Genomic DNA, 27,803 nt, shown 5'->3' on the forward strand with positions numbered 1-27,803 from the left:
ATATATAGGCGACCAAGTTAGTGCAAGTGAAGAAATAAGTAAGTTAGTAAAAGTGAAAAAAGTTATACTGCGTGATTGTGAGTTTAGCCATAAAGAGCATATAGTGGTGACTTTTAAAGTGAAAGTATCGCAGCTTGAATTATAATAACAGAGACAGAGAAGAGTAATTTGTCTTGTGAAAGGGTGTTCTAAAGTAATTAAACCAGCCTCTATGGACTTTGACGAATAGGAGACAGTTATTTAAAGCTCTGTATACTACTGTGATAACCAATAGTGTAACAAATTTTTGTGCATAAGTTTGACTTCTTTCGATGTTATTATATTAAAACAAGTGGATTGTGTGCTGTCCATTTATTGTTGAAATTTATCGCCAGTAAGTCACAGACACCTATTGTAAAGAATCCGGCCATATAAAAACCTGGCACTTTTTTGCCATATTGTTGTATCTTTCTTTTTTAAGTATTATTATTTTTATTGAACTTTATACCCTCTAGAGATTTATCGTGTAGCCTGCTATATGTGTTTGTTACAGGGGATAGCTACAGCAAAATTTCTAACGTTTGTTAGACACACCACATATAATTTTTTTTTTATTGCTACGTTCATTAACAATATCGATTATACTATTTAGCCTATCGAATATCATTAATTTTTATTTTGGTTTATTCTTTATCATCATAATTTTATTGTAAATGTTATTTCGTTCTGTTAGTTTAATATATCTATTTAGGAATAACCTAAAGCTCCTAAGTTGGCTGAACTTCGTGAAATATTATTGGGATTACGGCCGAAACTATCGTTTACAGCTAGGGTACCCAACTAATGAAACAGTGTGTTCTAATATTTATAAGTATAAACGTAAGGAACGTATATATAATTAGCTATACTGATTGCCAGGTTGATTTTCAGTTTCGTTCTAAGTGTATAGCTTGCTCTGATCACATGTTAATATTAGTTACATGTGGTGTAGTGTCGTATCTTCCATAGTGTGAAGCTGTATCCTGAAGGAAAATAAACTGTTTTAATTCATCATTAAGAGCAATTATGCATTATTATATGTCGAAACGTGAGTTGGAACTTCGGAATAATCATGCTTTAAGTTATCGCGAAGATGTGATTTATTCGTAGTTCTATTTTACAATTAACGTGACTTGCAGTGTTTGATTCATATGATAAAAGTGCTTAAAATATTATAAACGTCTAAGAGGTTAACTTGTCTGTTAATGAAAATCTGGTGTGTAACGTGAAACAGAAATTTATCTGTTTAAATACTGAAAGGTTAGGAGCAGAACCACATATTGTTTGGTAATGTTGCTAATAAACTTCCGTAATTTGTTTCAATTGACTAGCCATTTTATTCATAATCCTGCTCTGCACGAAAACGTGAAAAGTTCGTGTAGTTGACTGTATTCCTCCACATAGCACACACTTGAGCTCATTCCTACTGTATCAAGTGATCTAAAATTACTTCACCTATATGAAAATTACGTGAGTTTACACTTACAGCTATTGACTTGTCAGTACCACTGCATGTCTTTATGTTTAGTGTCTTATTTGAATAGCCATGTGTTAAGTTTCTCTGAAGAGACTGGAAGTGTTCTCACTCTTCACAATCAAGAAAAGAATCAAGAGCTCGCTTTTAATTTTCAATAACAAAGGGGGAAGATTATCTTAAATGTCAGTGATAATAGACTATTTCATAGCCTTGAGAACAGGAAGGAGAGGGGTGTGGCAAACATTGTAGATGGGAGGACATGTCTGCACTCCTCTCTGAATTGATTGGTCAAAAGTAAATATGACTCAAAGAGTTCGTGGACTCCATGTCATACCAGAAGAACCTAAGAAATATTTTGTTAATGTTTGTAAAATACAGAACACTAAATACTTCAATCGCGATCTGTTAAGATAGGGAACCGGGTTTAAATAAATACAATTTCGCTATTAGGAGACGTATTTTTGCTTATTCTGAGAAACCTAAAAAACTTTTACCCGTAAAGAATCTTGTACCGCTTTGAACCCTGTCTGTCAACCTTATTTATTCCCTCACTTCCCCATTCAGAAACTTGTTCCTCCGCCTATACATTTTATATCTAGTGATATATATCCCTTCAAAGAATTTAAAAAAAAATCATTTTCAAATCTCTTGAACCGGTTCATGATGTTAGTTAGACATGTTTGTTTAGTTATAACACAATTTCTAAATTTAGTATTGTTTGATGTCAAGAGTATGAGACTTGTTTACTTAACGATGTTAAAAGTATATAATTTTTTGCTGCATTTTTCAAATATCCCCTGTTGCTTTATTGGTGATATTTATTTTGTTATTTTTATTCCAGTCCTCCTAACGAACACATTCTAACAAGTTTTAAATCAAATCTCTTTATCTGAATAACGTAGATGCAATATTTTAAATAAAATAATGGTATTGTATCAAATAGATTGATACTTTTTAAAGGTTTAGCTCTAAAAACAAAGGATGTTTAGTAAAATCACATACCATAGAAAGGATTTTTTTTCATAAATAAAACTTTCAACTGTAATAAAAATAATTATACGCAAGAAGTACACTTGTCATTTCGGTAAACCTAACGTAACAGTTGGTTGTAAACAGTACATACACTACATATATCGAATGTTCGATGACGTCACTTTGAACAGAAGGTGCAACGCTTTACGATGGTTTAATAAACCAATTTAAGGCTTATTTTTTTACATTTTCGGCTGATGTAGCAGTTTGGAAAAACAGTCGTCTGTAGAAGTTTCAAATTTTGTAGTTTTTGTGAATCACATGCGAGACAGCTTCCTTTAGTCTCAGTTTACTACTAATACGAACCAGAAAATCTATTTTGTCAAAACGTGCAATAGGCATCATTACAGTATTTTTTAATGATTTTTTTACTACTTGGTACGGTATACAATTAATGTGGAGGAAATACTAGAATAGACTACACTCGATAATTAGGTTCGAATAGAAACGGGTACAAGATACTACTAAATCGTGTTTCGTATACTTGATGAAGGATTGAACAAAATTCATAATACTATTCTTTACTATTTCTATTGATTTACTATTTTCCCGTGTACAGAATGTCGGTGGTTTATGATATTAAACAAGATGAATCGTCGTGTAGATGAGTAAAATAAGTAGGCTTAACCTTAGAAATTTTGGAAAATTTTAAGTGGTATAATCAAAGAAATGGACTGGGTGAATATAATCAACATTATGGTTTTCTGTTCCCATGATGTTACATCTTTGGTGTGTGATAGATATGTAATGAATAGCGTCTTAATGTCTTCGATTTCTAAAGATGTAATGCTATTCATTCAGACGTACTGCTGTGAAGAATGAATTGAAACCGAGCGGGACTCTAATCCGTCCCTGCTTATTGGGAAGGCGTCCTCACTAGTCCCGAGTGCCGCAAACCTTGTTTGTATTTTAGTACACTATTATTACGATTATTTGCAGAATGCTTAAGCTGTATTAATTGCTCTTGAGAGTTTGGAGTCTATGTATTGCCATTTCTATGAGATGTGAATAGGAACAAAAGCTTATAGGTAAGACATCAAAGTTCTTCATCGTTAAAATTTATAAAAGTAGTCGAGAAATTTACTTGCTTTCACCATTCGATTTAAATAGAATTAACTATATTGTATGCCTGGACTAACGTTGGTATTCGCGTGTTAAGGTCATTATTTCTCTAATGTCTGAATTAACTACCCCCACTTCTTGAAAGAAATCAACCAAGGGTCTGAACCCATACACACGATGTGCATTAATTAATTCCTGTAATGTTTGGTATTTTCAAGGCTTCCATGGATCTTCCTCCAGATAAAGCCAAACTTCTGAAGCAATACGATGATGGAAAGAAGTGGGACATGATCTGTGATCAGGTATACCGTTTACGTGTTAAACTTATCATAATTTCTTTGAATTAGATGAAATGTGTATTGTATCGACTAATTAATTCCAACTACAATTTATATTTTCCTAAATGTCTTTCATCAAGCATTTGACAGTTAATATATTTGTAATGTGTTGAGAACAAATGGCTCATCAAACCATTAACACATTATAAGTGTTTTTGTTATTATTATTATAGTTAAATGAAGCAGAATGAAACGTGAAAGAACTCACGAACAATGGGAAACTGTTAGATTCCGCTTTAAAATAGGAGGATTTTTCAAAATTATTAAACACCATATTTTATGTGGTGTTTCTCAGTTAGTCTTATTACGTAGTAAAATCAAGCATATAAAAATCAAACAATCCAAGGACTTTTAGTAGTATCTTACTTTACATAATTTTTTTATCTTTGCTTAGCTGAACACTATAATAAAAATAATACACCAGTGAGTTAGTGAATAAGAATATATGTTACAAATAAAGAAATAAACTTAATTATTTGTATCAAACTAACAATGCTGTATTGATGTACGTATATCTTATGTGTGTTTTTTATACCTATAAGGAACTCAACAGATTTTCTATCAAATGGTTTAAAACGACACTTGTGTAAAACATCTGTTTACAATTAAAGGGAATACAACGTTAAAATCATTACACAATAAACAGCTTATTAAAAACAGGTTGTTGTTGGGTTTTTTTTAGGGCAAGTCTCTGTTTTTAATAACTGTATATTGTGTAATGATTTTAACGTTGTATCCCTTTTAATTGTAAATAAATGTTGATCATAGATATTTTTCTTTATAAATTTTATTATGTTTGCTGGAATGACACATTTTACCTTTATTTCACTTGCTTGAGTTTTTAGATAATGTATGTTAACAGTCTTTCTATCGGCAAATCTTAATGCTGTTTTAACGTTTCTTTACTGATATAATTTTTGCAGAAAAAACAATTTTATTGATACACTTCTTTTCCTTTACTAAAAGGAGAAGGTGATGGCCAAAGAATCTCCATCCTTTTACCTTAGGAAGCTGAAGACATATCTAGATCCTAAAGCTTCTAGAAGTTCGCGGGTAAGCGTTTCAGATAATACACTAAAAAGTCTGTATAATTTTACACAAAATATTTTGAAAGTTAGCTGACACACACAAGTGCCTATTGAGATAACAAATAAAATAACATATTTTTGTTAATATACAGCCGACTGGTATGTAAGGTTACACAGATTTTGTTGTGTAAATTTATATGCTGTGCATACTAATAGTCTTTGTGTGAACCTACACAGACATTTGTGTAACCAATCACATTATTAGCATACATACTATCACATAACTACAATATGTTTTCACAGTATGAATGGTTACACATTACTTTTTTGTGTAATTTCACACAAATCTTTTGTAGTGTATGTTATCTAGTAGAAATATTCAACATCAGCACGTTGAAATATCTATCAATACACGCATAACATACATACGTTTAGTATACAGTTTTATTTAAGTTTGATATGATTATAGTAGTAAGTGAACTTCTCAATTGCTTTGATTTCCGCTGTCAGCGCTAAATCTGAAGACTTATAATGTGGGTTTCGATACCCGCGGTGAGCAGAGAACGAAAAGTCCATTGTGTAGCTTTGTGCTCAACAACAAATAAGTAAAACAAAGTGGTATCTCGCATTAGTAATTGAGTTTTTGAATTGATTCGATTTCCGGTATCAACCATTAGTCTGGTAAAGTTAACGACGCCATTTTTTGAATAAACAGTAGCAGTAATGAACATTCTTTGATTCTGAGAAATTAGAAACATTAGATATATGAATAAGTATTGGCATTTATATAAACCCTTCAAGTCGTTTAACTGTTCGTATGAAATCAGTACAACTTTCATCTTCTATACCCAACCACATTGGGCCTATACTAATGTATTACACACCTCGGTTTACATTTTTCTAGATAAAGAAATGAATACACAAACGCTTACAAAATATTATGTGTGGCGGAATTTTAAAATAACGATAAAAATCTTTTGATATATGATTTTTTTTATGAACAAATACGTTCTGGTTGTAAAATCCAAGTTTTAATGAAGTATTAACCCTGTCGTGATAGTCATATTTAGGGCAGAGTGGAGTTAACTTACAAGTGTCGTATTTATGACAATTACATTTACAATTAATTTGTGATATGTAGTAAATTGAAAATACAATAAATAAAATATATTGCTAACGCTACAACATTCATTTTAAAAAGGACTAACTATTCGGATATATATATATGTATGTGTGTGTGTGTGTGTGTGTGATTTTTTTTACTATATACTTATTAAAGTAATAAGTAACATCAATTTTAACTTAATTAAATCATCAATGTAGTAACTTGATTTTGACACACTTCTTTCGTGTCTTTGTTTTTAAATATATTTTTAAAATTGAAATAAGCAAATATATTTAAATACATCAAACTTGTTTATCCCATGTTGTGCGATCCCAGTGGCACAGTGGTATGTCTGTGGAAACGGATTTCGATACCCGTGGTGGACAGAGCACGGACAGCCCATTGTGCAGCTTTGTGCTTAACTAACTACAAATACAACCCATGTTGTGCAGACTAACAAAGTCTTTACAGCTGCGTACTTCTAAGACAGCATGATGAAAGCTAATACTTAATTTAAAACAAACATAACTTCACGTGGTATAGGTTAAATGTCGTGAGAAATATAAACAGTATGTAAAGTGTCTGACACATTTGTTTTGAATTCTACCACTAAAGAAACTGCATGTTTCAAATTATTAATATCTTCTTTCAAGAGTAACGATGTTGATATGAACTGTAAAGATAGGATTAAAGAAAATCGGATAACTATATTTGAAGATCTGCTTGAAACAAACACCCAGTGAACAATCATGTTTAATGGTAAAAAATTAACCAAAAATATGATATGGACATTTTGTTGGGCAACTAATGTGAAAACAACGGTAGTCATTCACCACTGTTATCTACAACTTGACCTAACTGATCTGTATCCACATCGCCCTCTACTGTAGCCTTAGGGGAGTTTTCCAAAATTATTTTTAGATTTAGTCTGATAATTGTTAAATCTAATAAAATATTCAAGATATACATGGTGGAAACTGTTAATGTCTGACAGACGGGTTAAAAGGAGGGCAATCATGAGGACACACAAAGAAACGTTTATTATCACTTTGTGTCAACACTGTACCATTATGTCTGGTTGTTATGACACTTATAATAATAGTTTGAGTAAATTGTTTGTTTGTTTAAGAATTATCGCGCCAAGCTATACAAAGGCTGTCTGCTGTCCTTAATTTTGAACTGACAGACTAGAGCAAGGATTCCTAAATTTTCTTACCTGGCAATCCACCTGAGTAGCCAGACATTTTTCTGGGACCCATGCTCAATTAGAGTAGAAGAGGTTACTGTTTTAACATATTTCAGTAAAGTCTTGTAGTGTTGGTGTATTCTTTGTTTGTTGGTTTGTTGTTGTTTAAAAACATGAGATGATCATTATTTTACAGATAATTTGAAAATAAATAATATGTTCTGCGAGCCAGTCCGATACTTCTTGCGATCCACAGTTTGGGAATCGCTGGACCAGAGAGAAATAATCTAATCACTAGCACTCATCATAAACTATTGTATTGCTCTTGTAGTGGGATTTTAACGTCGTTCTTTCTAGTATACATACAGTCCCAACATGTGGAGCGTGATTCTTTTAGCAGCAGGGTTAAAAACTGTGAACCTTTATATTCATAGACTAACCCCAACGCAACGTTAAAAGTAATTTGTGAAAAAAAAGACTATTTGCCACATAATGCTTAAATTACAAATTTGACCAGCTTTGTTAAAAAATATGAAGACAGAATAATACAAAAAAATGATGAACAGCAGAAATTAGCTATATATCGCATAAAATTCAGATTTATCCGTAAAAAACGTCGCCCATAATGTATATCATATATTAAGTTTTCTATACTGCAGCCTAGGAAGCGCCCCCCCCCCCACTTATTTTCAACTTGTCCCAGTAAAAATGCATCAAAATGTGAAAATTACTCTAAAAAAAAAAAGCGGGAAAATGTAGACCCAGAAACCAAGAGCTTAACGCACACATTCCCTTGCTTCGCTCGGTCAAATAAACCTTGGGCCTCCCACTTTTAATTTGCCTCCTATGTCTCTGTTATAAATACAGGTTTGCAAATGAAACTTTAAAGATCTCGCTTTTTAAACTACGGAAAAATCCCAAGTTCGCTTAGACGAAAATTAGAATTTTTTGATTAGGGTTGCTAGGTTTTTGTTCAGCAAACACTTATAACCTTTTACAAAAATTTTAAGTAAACATTGTTGTTCAATAGCTATTGATGTACTTTTTAGCTTAATTGACCATAACCGTATTACACACTTCTCAACCAATAACGATTTCTGAGCTGATGTATTATTGGCAGGAAGAGACTGTCTCCCCTCTCTTACATTTAGTATCATATTAGAAATATAAAAGTTTGTGATGATTTTTAAGGTACTGCCATATAATTATTTTGTTTTATGGAACATGTTTAGCATAAGCTCTGATAACCTGCGTTGTTGCAGGTGGAAGTCAGTTAAGTCACGCATCAGACAAGTGATTGTAAGTCGAGAGCCATCTCGAAGGTACGCATACAAGGTTTTGTGGTGGAGGAACTGTTATCAATAAAGTGGGCGCACAAGAGCTGGCAAGTTATTCAGAAAGTATTAAAAGTAAATAATTTTAAAAGAGAATTAACCAAACGGAGAACTTAAACAGAGGAATAGCTGAACGAGGAGGAATAAAGCACACCTTAATGTTTCGTGAGAAACTTATTGAACTGAATAATTAATTCTAAAATATAATAAAAGTAACTTTAAAGTAGGAAAGTTCTGGTTCTAATAATTACAATGCTTCGACCCATAGTATCGAGTTATCATCAGGTAAGAGTTATATTCAAAAGTTGTTTTGTTTTATTTAACATGTTTAGCATAAATCACGGTAGCCTACTTAGCTTACGAGCGCAAGTCAATTAAGTCGCTATCGGACAACTGGTTGTACATTTGAGAGCCACTGTGAAAGAACCAAAAGAACGAATACAAGCTTTCATGGTGGGGGAACTATTATAAATAAAGCGTGCTCGTAAGAGCTGGCAAGTAATTCGGAAAGCATTAAAAGTAAATAATTTTAAAATGTAACTCGTACCTGATCTTGACTGTATACTGTGTGTCGAAACGCTGTAATTATTAAAAATCAGAACTTGCCTACTGTAAAAGTGGTGTGTATTTATTTTTTGTCGAATTAAACAGTAAATTAATCAATAATTATGATCAATTAATAAGATTATGAATTAACAGAATTAATGGGGGGAACTATTATAAATAAAGTGTACTCGTAAGAGCTGGAAAGTAATTCAGAAAGCATTAAAAGTAAATAATTTTAATGCCCCAAGTGGCACAACGGTATGTCTGCGGACTTACAACGCTAGAATCCTCGTTTCGATACCCGTGGTGGGCAGAGCACAGATAGCCTATTGTGTAGCTTTGTGCTTAATTACAAACAAATAATTTTAAAATGTAACTCGTACCTGATCTTAACAGTATACTGTGTGTGTCGAAACGCTGTAATTATTAAAAATCAGAACTTGCCTACTGTAAAAGTGGTGTTTATTGTATTTTTGAATTAAACAGTAAATTAATCAATAATTATGATCAATTAATAAGATTATGAATTAATAGTTACTTACATTTTCCAAGCCCTTCACTGTGGTGTGGTGAAAAGAAAACAATCGGAGGAATCACATTTAAGACCAAAAAAGTGCACTTGACAATTTGTTTATTTCTAGTATACAACCTAGTATTCAGTTGACAATGAATTGCGAGAATATGACAACCAGTACACAGTTGAGAGAAAAAACAACAAAAAAAAAAACTTAGAAGCAACAGAAGAGGATTTTCGGCACTTGAAGAAGTATTAAAGGAAGATAATAACAAGATTCTGGAACTTAACTTTTCAGTTACTTGTTCACAGTCACAAAATATAGGTGACCAAACAAGAACATGGACCTGTACAAGTTAAAATCAGTCTTCACGATAATTTTCAGAGGATAACTATTTTCGGAAAATGAAAAATATGGTCTACAAATTAAAAAAAAAGTAAAACATAACACTGTGTTTATCCTTTAAAACTAGACGCACTGGACTGTTTTACTTTTAAATGGTTCAGCATGTATAAAGATAATATGTCTGGGTGTTTGCTACTATATAACTGGTAATATTGGAGTTCTGGACATATATATAGTTAGATACATCGCTAATTCCATTATAGTAAGATTCATGTTGAGACACGTTTTTTAAGAGCCATCCTCTACTTCTTGGTACTATTATGTAATCATCCCTTATGTTCGTCTGTCTGGTATAGAACTATAATTTCAATTTCAACACTATGACAACATGGACGCTTGTCATGGCGAACTAGCAACGCTGTTGCGGCATCATTTTGCCGCGATAGTGCTAGGGTAACTACTCCAGATGCACTGGTCTGTTTTACGTTTAAATTGTTTAGCGACAAGAAAATTCAGCTGATTGTTGAAGCTTTTCTTTCCTATCAATATACTAAAAAATACTGTAGAATCTAACGGGAAAGGCAGTTTACATATGAAATGCCTAATGAAATGGAAGGAATTAGAACTCTGATTGAAAATTAATTTTACAGCACATAATACAGTTCAAAGTTTAATCGACATTGAACACGAACTGATACATTTAATAGGATATGGAAGAGAGAAATCAAGTATTTTGTAGAACTGCTGATAAGTTAAATCAACCAAGTAACAGATATTTTATACCTCAAGTGAAACTGGTGGCAAAGATATGATCCTATAAAGATTCATAAGCAACGAAGAAGGTCGTCATTATTTGAGTCCTTTGGTTGAGGATGTGCTAATATAGATAAATATTCTCAAAAAAAAAGGCGTTAATATGGTTATTTGAAATACTAGTATACAATGGTGGACGGTGTCTCTGACGTAAGTCCTCAAGAGTAGCTGTTAGTAGTTTTAAGAACAGTGAATATCCAAGGAATGGAACTAAGTGCTAAAGAAATTTAATTTTCTTCGTTAGTACAGGATCTGTTCTACCAAAAGTCATTATTGGGGAGCTTACGAAACTTGGGATGACATTGGAAGGCTGCCGAGATCAGACATAAGGTTGTGCAGTCTAATTTCTTTCAGTTACAAATAATGTACTGTTTTGGCTTCTTTGTTAATATTACTTTCAAACTTTCTTTCAACAGTTTGTCAAAAGTTGTTTGGTTGTTTTTAGCGCAAAGCTACACAACGGGTTATCTGTGCTCTGTCCACCATATGGAATCGAACCCGGGATTTTATGTAGACTTGTCGCTGACTCTCATATGTGAGAGTGTAAGATTGAAAGTGTAAAATAGGTTATATACCAAAGAAACGTATATTGTCAGCATTAATGAAATTGAAGTAGAGTTAATGGATTATGCAGTTTATGCTAAACCTCGATCATCAGAACATGAGTTAGCATCATGCAGATTTTTACTTTCTTTACTATTTTAGTATAATGTGCTTGTACAAATCAAGGTAGTCAGCAAGCAAATGTAGAGTTCAACTGTGAGAGTAATTGATATTCTTAATAGTTTAGTCAATGGCATATGGCAAACCCTCCTTTATTATAGAAGGAATGGTTTTGAGGCTGTTATATCAACCGCTAAATTGTTTGTTTTGGTATATTCGCGCAAAGCTACTCAAGGGCTATATGCACTAGCTTGTCTGATCAAATTGTGGAAGTTGACCTGTTTTTTGTTTGTTTTTTTTACAGTAACTGGTCGTGAACATGTACTCATAATTTGGTTCACTAATCAGAACCACGCTGAACCTGATTATTACTTAAGAACTAACAGAAGAAATTACATTTTATTTAGAATTTTACCGCAGTTGCTATCATAAAAAAAGTAAGGCTTTGCTAGTTTTGAATTTTTAAGGATAAGTCAATCGTTTCTGTACAACACTGGTTCAGATCTAAATTTATTTTTGTATTTCACTGGAAAGTATTTTAATGAATTTGGGAAATATATTTGAGTTGTTCTAAGGTCACGCGCAAATTTTGAATTCCTGCATGACATTAAAGCAATTCAAAATGTAGGGCCCCCAGTGGCACAGCGGTACATCTGCTCGACTATGATGCGCCAAATGTAACTTTGCAATTTAAACTAAATTGTATCTGCAATTTATATAGTGCATACTTAGTTTATAGATTTTTTTTTGTAAATTGACAAATATATGAGGCGATTTAATAAAACGAGGTGTAGATTATAAATTGTCATTTCCATTTAATAAATCAACAAGTATGTTTCTCAGCCAACTTGTTAATTTACAAAATGTAGTGACATTTAAAAACGTACAAGTTGATATTTATAATTTTCCTGGTAAACAAAGATGAAAGGATCACGGGGTATGCCATATATAAATTGTACGTACATATGTAAGGTTAAACTTAGTGCCTCACACTCGACATATAGCCCGGCATGGCCAGGTGGTTAGGGCACTCGACTCGCAGGTCGAATCCCCGTCCCACCAAACATGCTCGCCCTTCCAGCCGTGGGGGCGTTATAAGTGACGGTCAATTCCACTATTCGTTGGTAAAAGAGTAGCCCAGAGTTGGCGGTGGGTGGTGATGACTAGCTGCCTTCCCTCTAGTCTTACACTGCTAAATTAGGGACGGCTAGCGCAGATAGCCTTCGTGTAGCTTTGCGCGAAATTCAAAACAAACAAACAGTCGACATTATAGCAACAGAGGAAACAAACAAGAGTCCAATTTAGCTTTAATAATTGAGTATGGAAGTTAATAATCTAACTAAACTGTATTCTCAAAACAACTCGAAATTAATTAGGTTATTACTAAGAAATTGAAAATAATATTAATTGAGAATAAAAATAAAATTACGAGAGCTTAGTATTCCATCGTCTTTGTCTCTCTCCCCAAGTGGTTCAGCGGTAAGTCTGCGCGCTTACAACGCTGAAAACCGGGTTTCGATACCTGTGGTAGGAACAGAACTGATAACTCATTGTGTAGCTTTGTGCTTAATGACAAACAAATTCAATGTTTTTACTTTCTAACGTCCTTTCTAGCCTCAGAAGAACTTGTAACAAGATCAACTGAAGAGTAAATTGTCATACCACGTAAAAACTATGGCCGATACGATAGAGAAGTTTTACCAACAGTTTGTTACAAAGTTTAACAGTCTTGACAGTAAAATTTAATTAGAAACAGTGTAAGCGAATGTAGTTTCCTGCTACAATTTAAAGTAATTCTAGAAAGAAAAAAGGATAATTTTGATTTATTTTGTATTTTTATGGTGGTTACGAGGCTGGTCAAACTGACCGACTTCACATAAAATTAGGGTAGTGAATATAGCAGATAAAATATGAAGATTTATCGGAAAAAGTTGGAAGTTTATTTCGGAGGCTTTAGAGATTACATGAAATAAATTTGTTGATTTTTAGATAGAGAAAAGTATTTTTAATCTTAACATGAAAATTGCTTTACACTTGGAACAGTGATTACTTTGACTCCATATGATAAAATATTAATTTTTAGCAAAAATACTTTATTACACATTCTTATTTTTTCTGTACAAAAGACTTGTAATGTTTACTGAAAGCTTGCCAAATTTGAGAAAGATGCATAAATCTTATCGTATTGAATGATGTATCGGTACAATACAATCGTATCACGGCTTTACGATACCATACTCGTTTCATATTGCCACACCCCTAGTAAAAACATATGATAGCAAAATTTATATTTCTAATTGGATAAGACAAATTTCCCACTGTTTCAACAATAATGTTTTTAAATGGGCCTACAATTAAATACCATGTAAGAGGCACAACATTTATATTTCTAATTGGATAAGACAAATTTCCCACTGTTTCAACAATAATGTTTTTAAATGGGCCTACAATTAAATACCATGTAAGAGGCACAACATTTTGTCGCGACGGCCCAGTAATTTACTGATATATACACTACCTTACCAAAAATCATGGGACACAGGTAGTTATGAATAAAACATATCTTTATTCCAAGATATTAATAGCGTGTTGGCCCGCCTTTGGCCTTAATGACTGCTTCAGTGCGTCGTTGAAGACTGTCTACTAATTTTTCGTAAAAGCTGGTGGTATTGTACACCCCTCCTTTAAAGCATTAGTAAGCTCCATTGGCCTTGCCCTAATTCTGTGTTCCAGTTCATCCCAAATATGTTCTGTGGGGTTGAGGTCGAGGCTCTGTTCTGGCGACTGCAGTGTTCAGTGTTATTCTCTTTAAACCACGCTTTCACAATCCTTGCTTTATGACATGGAGCGTTATCATGTTGGAAGGTGTAAGGGTCGGTACCATAAAATTGCCACAATGTAGGACACACAGAATTGTTTAGAACATTAATGTAGGACTCAGCATTCATGGATACATGCACTGCGACCAGTGTACCTAGTCCATACGCGAGAAGCACCCCAGACCATAATAATGCCACCCTCATACTTCACTGTTGGTACAACACACTCTGTTAATAAGCGTTCTCCAGGCATCCTCCATACCCAAACACGTCCATCAGATTGGAAGAGCCTGTAGCATGAATCGTCGCTCCACAGGACCGATTTCCATTGATCCACGGTACAGGTTAGGTGTACCTTGCCCCATGCCAATTGCCGGTGTGCATTTGTTTTTGTTATCAACGGTTTGTGGGCTGCAGCTCTTCTGTGAAAATGCACGGCATGCAGCACTCAACGTGTCGTGGAAAGAATTGTAGGATTGCCTGTGGCTGCTGGCATCTCCAAACACAGATTCTCTAGGGTCTGACCGCGAGATGAGGTAACCAGTCTTCTCAAGGCGCGTCGGCTTCTGTCAGTCAGTATTTTACGCTTACCTGGTCGTTTCTTGGGCTCATTGCCATCTGTGGACTTCCATTTCTTCAGCACGTTGCCAATTGCCGACCTGGGAATGTTTAATTGTTGTGCAATATCATGTACAGACATTTTCCCCAAATGACATCCAACTATCCTTCCCCTCTGAAACTTTGTTAGCTCTTTCCGTGTACTCATCGTTCGGCGTACAAGTTCGAAATCATTTCCGAGCGAACCGCTGACCACCTTTATAAGCCAAACTATTTGTATATTTCGTCGTCACACACATTTTCCTGCAATCAGAGGTGTGTCCCATGACTATTGGTAGGATAGTATATGTCTTCTGCAGAAATATTCAGTTATGCTTGTCTCTCTCTCTCTTTTTTTCCTCTATTATTTGTGTATCGTATTCGACATTCTCTCAAACTAGAAGAACCGGCTGGAATCGGGGGGGGGGGGGCGCTTGTATGTGTTGTAACATATAGCCGGTGGAAATACTTATTGCACCACTTATTTTATACCAATATTGGCGATGCAGGCGGGCTCTTGTGGCAGGTATGGCATTCTCGTTTAGAATAAGAAAATTGCTCTTTTGTATATTTTTGACAATTTTGTTTTTGTGATTTTCATAATAATATTGCTCAGAGTTATAATCTGTAACCCTAAGGCACGTTACTTTTAAATAAAAAAAATGTTTTTGCAAATAAATTTTGATTATGCTATATTGTGCGTTATGCTATTCTGAATTCAGGAAAATGAGACATTACTTTATCAAAAACTTGAGAATACGTATTTTACAAATCTCGTTAGTTCTTTAAATTTATGTTGAAAATTAGAATAACCCAGGGTTGTCATTATTGTGGGATTAATCCCACTTTTAGTTGTTAGAGTAGCCTAGTAGTTGTTGGCAATTTATAATGTTGACTAGTCTAGTTTATAGCTTCTTATTGGGGACAGTTAGTGCAAATAGGGCTTTATGCAAAATTAAACAAACACTTTTTTTTTATAATTTCAGAAAAGAAAATTTCTTGGAGATGCTTCATCAACACAAGTTCTTCGGGATCTTGAGATCTCCTTAAGGACAAATCACATAGAGTGAGACAAAGTTTTGAAATGTGTTTTGTGTGTATGAAAGTAAATTAATATTAATTTATTACTTTTATGCTTCTTCTGTCAATTTAATAAAGTTATATGGTGTTAGTTGTACTGTAATTTATATTTTTAATAGCTTGTTGTTTTTCCTTCCATTGTTTAAAAAAAATACAAAAATGCCATGAAAGTTTTTAATTTTTACACTAACAAAGTTAGTCACTTTTGTAGCATCCTGCTAACCCTGCCATCAGCATAAATTTACAACATAGACCCATCATTTGATGTGTTAGGTGATTTCTAAAACTTGATTATGCTTCCTAGGTTTGGATACTTTTGTATCAACTGAACAAACAGCCCTCTATGTATCTTTGTTTAACAACAAACAAAAAATTTGGTTAGTCTGTTAGATACTTAGTCTTTCAAATGAACCTTATAACGAATGTCATTCTTTCAGAAATTTTCATTACAAAGACTGTTTTTTATTTATCAGCTTTTCAAAGGTAAAATTCATTCATCAGAGTCTATATATAGTGGTAATAAAAAGGAAATGTATATGTTACTAGGGCATACTGTGGCTACAACCACTGATGACTGACTGAAGTTAAAAGTTATTCTAAAGCTTTTAATATTCTTCAGACTATGTCCAAATCGACCTTCAACAGTGATTGGCATTAGATTGTCTTCAGTTGTTTCTTGTGAAGGACATTAAAGAAACTGTCATTATTTAGCTTACTATTGGTCAAAAACTCCTTGTTCCAGGTCTAAATAGAAAAGTATGGTTTCAATGGGGCTTAGGGTTCAAACTGTAGTCACTCATTTATTGTGTGTGTATATGTGAGATGGACTGTGAGGTTGTATTTTACTGTGCTTTGTACTGACGCTTGAGTAGAAATATGGAGAAATTCACATGAGGTACTTCACCAGGCGTGGGTGCAGGGGGTCTGCCCCACTGCTCTGGAAAAGCATAATTAAATTTTTTAATACCTAGATAAAGAAATTTTATAAATAAAAAACTCAAAAAACCCAAATAATCATAAATTAACCTTAAAAACAAAATTTATTATTTTGTTTTTTATCTAATATAAGTAAAATGCCTTCCGTCTTATTCTTTTACTTACCCTCTCCTGTTCAAAATCCTGGATCAGCCTCTGTTCACTCTACTTGTCTTATTCTGATAGTGCAAGAGAATTAAAGTGTTTTAATGTTCTAGTTTTCTCTGATTTCTTGAGAATGGTGAATAATATTCAGAGTACACCTGAATGTTGTTCTCCTTCTTGTCCATTCTAATGGATAGGGGCTTCTTTAAAATGACATGCAACAATAAACTGTGCTCATATTGTAAAAAATTGGTTCAAAGAGTATGAAAATGATTTTTCCATCTTCCTTGGCTACACAGCCACCAGATCTTAATGTATCTGAGCATCTTTCAGACAAACATCACATTCACCAATGTAATTCCTTTTGGTATTTGTGTACAAAATACATTCTCATTCTGGCATTTCTTGGAGTCTGTGCCAGACCAAGTCCAAGCTATTTTAATAATAAAGGGTTGATTCTGACCTGATATCAGGTGCAGTTCATAATAAAGTGGCCAGTTAGCATATAACAAGTATTGTTATTGGATAAGGATAATGTATTTTGGAATTTCACAGTTGAGCACTTAAAAAATTTGTGGATTTATGACATAAAATTAAAAAACAGCTCATTAAGAAAAAATATACTTAGTAATGCTAGTATTCTTGTCATTTGCTCTCTCAATCAAAGTATAATTAAGTATAGGATGGTACTGGTTGATTGCATCATAAGAACATGATAAAACTTTATTGCACAAAAGCTGAATGTTATTCATATAAAAAATTAAGCTGTTCATATTCGTATTTGGACTTGCATATCTGTTTAAGGTGGATGATTATCACAAGTAAAATATTTCAAAAAAGTTTGAACTTTGATTTTACAAAGATTGGTGCATGTTTTTAAAAATAGTAATAATAAAAAATAGTTAGATATGCAAAATTGATAAAGCAGAGTACTGTACTTTTAGATGATAGTTTCTCTGTCTGAAATCTTTGAAACTCTAAACGAGGAGCATAAATGTTTATAAACTCATTAATTTTACTTTTACTTCTTCTAAATGAGAAAGACAAGATTTTCAAGGTAAGAAAACAAAAACTGCTGTTTTGCTGACTGAAAAGGTTTAAAGATTAGACATCCAAAAAGCTTTGAATTTATTATTTTTCCAAACTCAGAGCACATGCACTTGTGTTTGGACCCCCTACTGTTTCAACATGAAATTTTTATCACAGTTTGATAAATTGGTAAGACAGCTTTCTGTATCTAAATTCAAATGTAAGCACCCTTGTTTCCATTATATGTATTAGAAACCATTCTTACAGATTTTAATTTGCAGTGGATGTTGTTAGTATGCACTACTGTAGTAATGACTCATGACAGTATATAAAAAAGGCATAATATTGAAAATGTAATGTATAACAGTACCATTATAATATTTAGTTTTCATATATGTAATTTATGTATGGAAGCTTTGTGTATATGTTGTTAGAACAAATAATTTATGGTGTATGCTTAGTCATTTAATTGATTAATTGTTCAGTTTTTTACAGATAAAATAAATAAATATTTAGATGTGTGAACTTGTTTGATTTATAGAAAAACTTTGTTATAATGATATTTTTACACAACTTTTAAGGTTTTTCTGTGTTTCCACATCTTAACTTGTAGATTAAATAAATTTTTTCTCTTATTTAGATGGGTTCGAGAATTTCTGAATGAGGAAAACAAAGGGTTGGATGTCCTCATAGACTATTTAGCATTTCGACTTGTGATCCTTAAGTAAGTTGTAAAAGGTTTTGACTAAAATATAATGGCCAATTTGCCATTATTTAATTTTATGTATGTGTTTGGTTTTATATGTGTAATCACTTTAATTTTCAAAATATGTTAAATAATGGTTTTGAGTAATTAATGCAGTTTAATACTATACTATAAACTGTTTGTTTGTTTAAATGCTGTATTTTTATCATCTCTTAGGCCTATGTCTTTTAACTTTTATTAATCAGACATGAACAAACTTTACGAGATACCCATGTTCATGATGATCATGATCATGAGAATGGAACAATTTCTAACGGTTACCCAGCATCACATCATTTCATCCTAGAGTTTGATACACCAAAGATTAGAAGAGCTTCTAGACATATAGCAAAACTAAACATGGGGGAAGCTAAGGATGATATTCATGTTTGCATCATGTGCCTTCGAGCTATCATGAATAATAAGGTAAAAAAAGCATCACTTGTTTGGCTTTCTTATTTTAATCTTATGGAGCAAGATGATTATTATGTGTATGTGCTTTCTGAAGCTGTATGACTATGTATAAGTATCTTGTTACTTCATATTTCATATTTTCAATGTTCTTGGTGTTGAATTTAGGAAAGTTTAAAATATTGAAATTTCTAAATAAGCACAGATGACGGATAGAGGTATAATGGTTATATACAATTATCTTATTTTGTAACTGAAATTTTAAGATTCTATCCTTTTTAGCTAGACATGTCCTGTTCTCAAGTTAAAATTCTAATTAAGACAGACAGCTGTGTTTTTGTGGTAAAGCATTAATGGGCTATGTACTTTTAAAAAAAAGCAGTCTTGTTTCCTATTGGATTTTATATATTTTTTTTAAACATATCTTTTTCAAGTTGATCAGAAAAATAAACTTGTGATATTAATTCATTTTTTAATGTACTTTCTTAAATGATTACAGTATGGTTTCAACATGGTGATAGAACACACTGAAGCCATCAACTGCATTGCTTTAAGTCTCAACCACAAAAGTTTAAGGTAAAGCTACTGATAAGATGCTCTTGAAATTTAATGCAGTTTCAGATTTGTGTTTTACATTTTAGTAGAATATATATACCTAGTTAATTCTGTATTTTTAAGAGATTAAAGCAGTGTTTTCCAAACTGTGGGGCATGCTCCTCTGAGGGGGTGAGTACTTGTGGCTGTGTGTGTGCAATCTTTTAGTGGGAGAGCTCAAAAATAACGATGAAAGAAACAGAAGAGTTGGAGATGATGATAACCTAACAAAACTATCACTTTTCTTTCAAAGGTTTTTTTTGTTCTCAGATTTACTCACTCCATACAAGCATTTTTTCATTTAAAAAAATTTATTAAAAACAGCTAAAGAAAATCTGGATTTTGTTGTTATTGCTTGCGAAAATTATTTTAACTGTGGGGCAGACATGACAGAAACTTTTCTGAGTTTGGGGCATGCTGCTATGCAAAGTTTAGAAAACACTGGATTAAAGTATTGTTTTTTATTTTCTTTATATTTTCTTCCTGTGATATATTATTATAATTATACTAACTTTGTGTAAAACGATGTGATTTGGCTAAAAAAATTAATTGTATGAACTGTGAATTTCATGTTAATATAGCTTTTAAATATATTTGAACAAAATCATCTTTTGTTAACAAAGAAAAAAAAAGAAGAAAGGCCAGTAATTTTGATGGAACGTTATTATAGACAGTCCTAACTGAAAGAAGATTTTAATGTGGAATGCTTTGTAACTATGTATATGTTGCATGTATAGCTTATTACAGGAAGGACTTCTGCATATCATTTGCTGGACATAATATACAGGAGTGTACTGAGATTTTAAAAAAGCCATAAAATTGTAATGTGTTCTGCAGAACATATATTAAATCATACATACCAAGAAATTGGTAATTATGGTGACACTTAGAAAGTTCGAGTAATGGGAAAATTATACATATACATCTCTAAAAGATCTGTAATAATCTGAAATTGGTAAAGAGAAATCTATCCCAACTAAGACTGGAATCTAAGACCCCATATTACACTATTATCTAGATCAGTTCTCTACTAAATCTGAACTATCAGGGTTTCCACCCCAAGCAACTAGTCCTTCACTTAGTTCATTACTATTCTCCTTCATAATTTCAAAACATTTCCTTCATTCTTACTTCTTCTCACCATCTTGTGATCCAAATAAATAGCTTCGTTCACCACCACATGACATGTATTTACAGATGTTTACATCTTCTTATTTTAAACCTCAACATTTTCATCCCATATTTCACAGAACAGATTTGCACTTACATAAAGTACATCTTCCCATTTCAATTGTATATATCTATTAATTTACAAACATCAACACTTGTAATTATCAGAAGCAACTGAAAAGCACTCTATCTTTACTGAAGTTGGAATTCAGGGATTTCTTCTCACAATAACATTTTTAGAGGGATACTTTACCATATGAACTATGAGGTCTTCAAACCTAAGTTTATTACAGTCTATTATAGATTAAGTCAAGTGATTTAGATGGTGCATGAGACATGAATCTTAATGTCTTTTGCAGTAATTAATATTTTTTCACTTTCAGTTGCATATTTTTCATTTAAAAGGAAACAATAAATGTGTTATTTATGATTTAAGGTTATGTGTATTTACTTGACTTAAGTCAAAAGTCACTGAAAGTAAATAGATTTCCATATTCTGCTATAATCTAAGATACTATACTGACACACACATTTATAGTTTTATATTAAGATTTAGATATATGTAAGTGCTTTTTTCTTCTTCTTCTCAGAACAAAAGCCCTTGTTTTGGAACTTTTGGCAGCAATCTGTCTAGTGAAAGGGGGCCATGAAATTATTTTGAATGCTTTTGATCAATTCAAAGAAGTTTGTGTGGAAAGAAGAAGATTTGAAACACTTATGGAATATTTCATGAACTATGAAGTTTTTAATATTGATTTCATGGTAAGGCACTCCTCACATTTAGTTTAGTTGAGATAATTAATGTGTTATTAGTTTATATATTTGAGTACAGTGCACATCTGTATGATTTACTTAAAGTATAGAAATTTGTTCTTTCCTTTTTACTAGAATCTAAATTTTCATTTATTTAACAAACTTTTTACAAATGTTTTTGGTTCTTAAAAATGTCTGATAAATCCAATATTTATTTGTAAAAGTACAGATTAATAATATAATATTAGAATAAGCTCCTTAAGTAACTAGTTTTAGGCTAGCATTCCCAGTTCTTTAAAAAATTGAACAATACAACTCTTAAACAGCATACAGCTTTTGTTTCCCTCTTAATAATGTGAGCATTAGCTAGTGACATTGTGTTTACATAATAAATTCAGCTTCTTTGTGGCAGATGACAATTTTAATTTGACCAATACATGCTTGTAAATAGAACCAGACAAAAATGGAGCATATACAGTATCCCATGTGAATGTGAAAAGAAACACAAAGGAGAAACGTCACGTCCCTTAGAAGCAAGATACACAGAACACCAAGGTCACATGCATAGAGGTGATTTCCAGTTATCCGCCTTAACATGTCATCATTATGAAACAGGTCAGAAAATACTTTGGGACAAAATTCTTCTCCTACACCAACTCAAAACTAAAAATGAAGACTATTTAGAAACTACAGAAATCATCAAAGCAAATGACCTTTTACTAAACCGTGATAATGGCCTCGGCATCATCAGCCATTTTTGGCAAGGTCTATTCACTGTTCATACACTTGACTACACCTGACCTCTACCTATATCCACTCACCTGCTTACACCATTTCCATCACATTGAATCCCTATTGTCTTGGTAACAATATATAAATGTTGGATTGCTTAGTACTGATCATACCTGAAGAAGACAGGCCAATGTTCTGTCAAAAATATAGTATGTTCCACCATCAATAAAACTTTTCCTTATGCTTATAAATCATTGTTTGCCTACCTATTATAATTCTCAGACGTTAACTTTATAATATGTTTTTCTTTCATTTAAGCCTTTTTTCCCCCCTTTTTTGTTAATTTACTTCTTTTGATAGAGTTTTAAATCACATTTTAATGTCTTGAAAGTTAGTTTTAAAAGGGATTTCAAAAACAACAAACTTATCATGATAGTTGTAAGAAGAAACAATGATTTTCTGTGGCTCTAATCCCAAGCAAATACTCAATGGAAAAAATCAACTCTTACTGCAGGTTGCATGTATGCAATTTATCAACATAGTGGTACATTCTGTAGAAGACATGAACTTCCGAATACACTTGCAGTATGAATTTACACAACTTGGATTAGATGACTACTTGGAGAAGCTTCGTCAGTCAGAAAGTGAGGAACTTCAGGTTCAAATTTCTGCATATCTTGATAATGTGTTTGATGTTGCAGCCCTCATGGAAGATTCTGAAACAAAGATTACAGCTCTAGAACAAGTGGCAGAATTGGAAGAGCAATTGTCTAGAGTAAGTTTTATGGGGAAAGAGGCTATTTTACATGTTTTTCTTTTCTAAAGAAATAAGCAACTTTATTTATTAGTAAAGGTATAGTTGGAAAATATTTATTTAATACTACTGTAATCTTTATTGATTGATTTATTGATTTGTTTTAATGGTTATACAATTTACTATCTTTGGGTCATTCTCTTCTTAGGAGTCATTCCTTTAAAGTATTACACCCACACAAATTAAATTTTTAGTAAATACTCTACAGTTTCACAGTGTTTGAAAAACATGCCACAGCATAATTTCAGTGTAGATTATTTCCTGAAATAGTAACATCAAGCATATATATATGCTTATTGTTTAATAATTGTAAGTTTAGATTCAAATTTTCTTCTTGTTTAGAAACTTAACTGTATTAGTTAAAAGTCCTAATAAAATGTGAAGTGAAAATATAAATGAGGGAAACTATTACTGAAAACTTTGTAATTTTGATATTTTATAGGCAAATGAAGAATATTTCGAGATGGAGAATGAAATGAATGCAAGACTAGGTAGTTCAAATAGACAGATAAAAGTGTTTTTAAGGCAGAGATGTAGTAGTGACAATTGATAATTCCTAATATAGTTTTAATCAACACAAACAATAGTTACTGTAAGTTCAGCTAAAGCTAAAAAAATATGCATTGATAATTTTGTGATCACACAGAAACAAATACATTAGATGGAGGATTTGAAAACTGAGCTATTATAATGAAGTTTTATGCTAAATCATTTTCATACCTTAGATGTATAAAATATGATCAAACTTTTATGGTTGTATATATTTCTTATAAACTTAAAGACATGATATGTTAAGTGAGACTTGATTTATTCTATATTAATGAAGTAAGGTGTTTCAACAATTCAATTCACGCATCTACTTGATAGTTGTTAATGAGTATCTGTACTGTTCTTTTAGTGGAGCTTGAAACTGAGCTAGAATGTGTACGCAAGGAAAAAAATGATTTACAGGCAAGGCTTTTCTTAACATTTCTACATAAATTATTGAACCACTTTCTTAATTTAATATAATAAGAATCATACCAAAAAAACAGTTGTGATTTGTGACATGTGAAAGATATGTCTGAAGTTTTTTCCCACTAGTTTAGTTGGGGGTTATGTGAAGGACATTGACTATAAGATATGTTAATGTTACTCAAATAACCCATGCAGTGGTGATAATTATTCCAGAGATGCTGGCACATCAGGGTTCTCACTAGGGTCCGGGATTTTCAACTTTTTTTTTTTCAAGAATCCTAATGAGATTTTCAAGGGTCTCATAGGTAGAATTTAATGAACTCAAAAGAAAAAGAAAAAAGATCTTCCGTGTGAATGAAAAACTTTATTTACAATGTAAACTACATGTTTACCTTCTGCAAGTGGAAAAGAGCATGTTAATGTTTAATGAAAAAACTTTATTTATAATTTAAACTGCATGTTGTTTCCCTTTATGAGTGCAAAGTAATTTTCATTATAAGATTAAAAATATTTTTCTTCATCTGAAAGTTTTCAAATATTATTTGCATAACCCCTAAAACTTTCTAAATAAATATCAAATGTTTTTGTTTTTTTCAGAAAAACTTCATATTTTATCTGTTATATTTTTCTGACATAACTCTATATGAGGTCAGTTTATTTGACTGACCTCATAATCACCATAATAAAATAGGAAATAATTATAAATTTTTCCTATTTTCTTTCTGAAATGACTACAAATTGTAACAGAAAACCACGATTGTTTATCCTAAGTAGCTGAAAGTTTGTAACAATATACATCTATCATCTATTTATACTTCAATTTTATTATTTTATTGCCCTTTGAACCATGTCTAACTACAATTTACACAACATAAATTGCAAATCACATGATGAACATTCAATTCATATTACAGTATTGAATTACATAATGCACGAACTACTCACAAATGTACCTCATAAAAAATTATTATTATTAATTTCACTTTATCTAACTTAAAAAGTTTTCTGTTTTTACGTTTTAGTTACTTTCATAATAATAGATAAAGAATACACATCACAAAAAAGAAATAAAGTACTTACTTGTTTTTTGTTTTGCTCTCGACTGTTGATGAAACTTAACCCTACTTTTTTATACTAATTGTACTACTGCATTAAATAATTTCTATTTAGTTAAATAATGCACTAAAGAACACAGAATAATATCATGCAAAAAGGAAACAATGTTCCATAACTTTAGATTTTTTTTGGATTTATAACTGTGCAACAAAAGGCATTAAAAATTCAGCTGAGTCATTGATGTGTTTCCCATGGGAATAAAGTTTGAACTAGAAGGAAAATAGACAATACTCTGTACAATATAATACATCATTTGATTGAGAAAAACTTTGGCTTTCTGTTGGTTATAAATAATATGGTCTTAAAATGTCAGAGAGAACTATTGGCAAGATCTGATGAAAACATTATAATGAGTAATTTCCATTAAATTTTTTTACTTCTCAGAGGGGTGATAAAAAAAGTTAAAGAAGAGGGAAGACACAAATAACAAAGATCACAGTTTTTATACTACGGAAGACTGAGAATCTTTTGAAAATAGTATTTCCTTATAAAATTAAGAACTTAAAACTTAAATTATACTAAACTTTGATTTATTATCTATGTTCTGATGCTGAGTATGTTCATATACATTGATAATATAGTAGTTCAATTAAATTTTTGAATGTAACTCTGTGAAAGGTTGTGACATGCACACTTTGATCTACCCAAGTTGAAAGGGTTAATCATGTGGTACTTTCACATGGCTTTATTTTCATGTAATTGTTAATGAAAGCTGTTAGAAATTGATTGTGGACAGCTTTGTGCAAACTGTATGCTGATTAGTTTATTATAGTACAAAGTTTGAAGCAAAATACTTGTGCTTGCCTTTTGTATGGGGCAGTGTGTATTTGGTACCCAGTGGGTCAAATCTCATCCGACAAATTCTTGTGCGTATGGGACCCGGGAGTTCGGGTTAACTGGAATCCTGTATATATATATGGTTGAAGATTGATTATTGCCTGGGCATCATTCAAGCCACAAATGGTACCCACTTCTCTTGCCATGGACAAACCTGAGATGTTAACCTCCATTATACCCAAACCACAATTGTTTATCATGCAGTTTTCACTCTGTTCAATTAATAAAGTGGTTCAAAATTTATGAACATATTATATTTCTAAATCTTTTTAAACAATTAAAAAAAGTGTATAGTTTAGCTCTTATAGACTTCAACAAAAGATAGGAGAATTCTAAAGAAATTAAAAATATTGGCAAGTTTCTTGTATGTTTTATTTTGCCATGTAATAAACAAATTCATATATCACTGAAATATTAAATGATAAATTGGAATAGTAAAAGTAATATATTTCACAATTTACCATTTTTAAATATTGAAACATACCTCATGAATGATTAAACAAACTAGACCACAAAGAAATGTCTTTCATAGAAAATATTGATAGTGAATTAAATATATTTTAATGTGCAATTATGCAGTAAAAATTGAACTAATAAGTAGCTTTTGAAACAAAGTAAGGTTTATATTTTGTGTAGAAACCCAGAATTTTTAAATTGTCTATTATAATCATCACTGAAAGTGAATGATTTATAACGTGTAGAAATATCTTTCAAATAATCTTCAGGAATTGCACCAACAAACAGATGAAGAACTTAACACCTTACGCCAAGCTGTTAGACAAAAGGAGGAAGAATCTCTCCAAAGACAGAGTATATTGGAATCAAAGATAGAAGAGCTTGAAATATATCAGAAGTCTTTGCCCAGAGGTGAACATTTTAGTACATACATTTATGGTATAAATCCATAAGTAAAATAGAAATAATAAACTGTGTGACCTTATATTAAAAAGTATTGTTGTAAGCTATATTTTCAATGTTATGATTTATTTGTTTGCTAGAGGGAGCTGCTAACAATGATGATGTACTAATCAAGAAGCTTCATCTCATTTCTAGAGACAAGGATATACTACTTATAAATATGAGTAATCAGTCAGTGATTCAGTTCAATGTCAGAAAAGTTATTCAGTGTTTAATAATCAGAGCTATTGCATTTATTCCGCTATTCAGTAACTTGGTGAGTTATGTGTTTATCAATCAAAGCTTGGAATTAGTTATGGAATTTCTGTTCCAACAGTATTTAAGTACATTTTGACATACATGTGAACATGATCGTACCAAACATTTATTGAAGAAATAAATTAATTTGTTATTGTTACATGGACTTGTTTTGGCATTATTTTTACCAATAATCCAAAAGAACCTTTCCCACTTGAGTTGTGTCAAATATAGAAAATAATTTAATACAAGATATAAATATGATAGTATAATTATTAATTGATTAATGACTTCAACTTAAATAATTATTATAGGGACTAGTTTATCTGAAATCTCTGGTGGTGTGAGTGAAGGAATAATTGTTCCAAAGCCTCAACCCCCACCACCACCCCTCCTCCTCCTCCTCCACCACCAACACCACCACGTGCTTCTCCATCACTCCACACGTAAAT

General features: G+C 32.0%; 1 protein-coding gene across 1 annotated transcript in view; it reads left to right on the forward strand.

Moving 5' to 3' along the window:
* LOC106461304 (formin-like protein CG32138) overlaps window positions 1-27,803 on the forward strand; it is a 133,620-nt gene that overhangs the window by 63,038 nt on the left and 42,779 nt on the right. Inside the window, exons 2-13 of the mRNA XM_022388173.1 lie at window positions 3,808-3,891; window positions 4,894-4,980; window positions 15,865-15,944; window positions 18,708-18,791; window positions 19,019-19,238; window positions 19,723-19,799; window positions 21,578-21,749; window positions 22,987-23,247; window positions 23,729-23,777; window positions 24,185-24,237; window positions 26,922-27,063; window positions 27,666-27,797. Of these exons, the coding sequence (XP_022243881.1) occupies window positions 3,808-3,891; window positions 4,894-4,980; window positions 15,865-15,944; window positions 18,708-18,791; window positions 19,019-19,238; window positions 19,723-19,799; window positions 21,578-21,749; window positions 22,987-23,247; window positions 23,729-23,777; window positions 24,185-24,237; window positions 26,922-27,063; window positions 27,666-27,797 (1,441 nt within the window). The remainder of the gene's footprint in view (window positions 1-3,807; window positions 3,892-4,893; window positions 4,981-15,864; window positions 15,945-18,707; window positions 18,792-19,018; window positions 19,239-19,722; window positions 19,800-21,577; window positions 21,750-22,986; window positions 23,248-23,728; window positions 23,778-24,184; window positions 24,238-26,921; window positions 27,064-27,665; window positions 27,798-27,803) is intronic.

This window comes from Limulus polyphemus, unplaced genomic scaffold (genome assembly GCF_000517525.1).
Source record: "Limulus polyphemus unplaced genomic scaffold, Limulus_polyphemus-2.1.2 Scaffold930, whole genome shotgun sequence".
Taxonomy (NCBI): domain Eukaryota; kingdom Metazoa; phylum Arthropoda; class Merostomata; order Xiphosura; family Limulidae; genus Limulus; species Limulus polyphemus.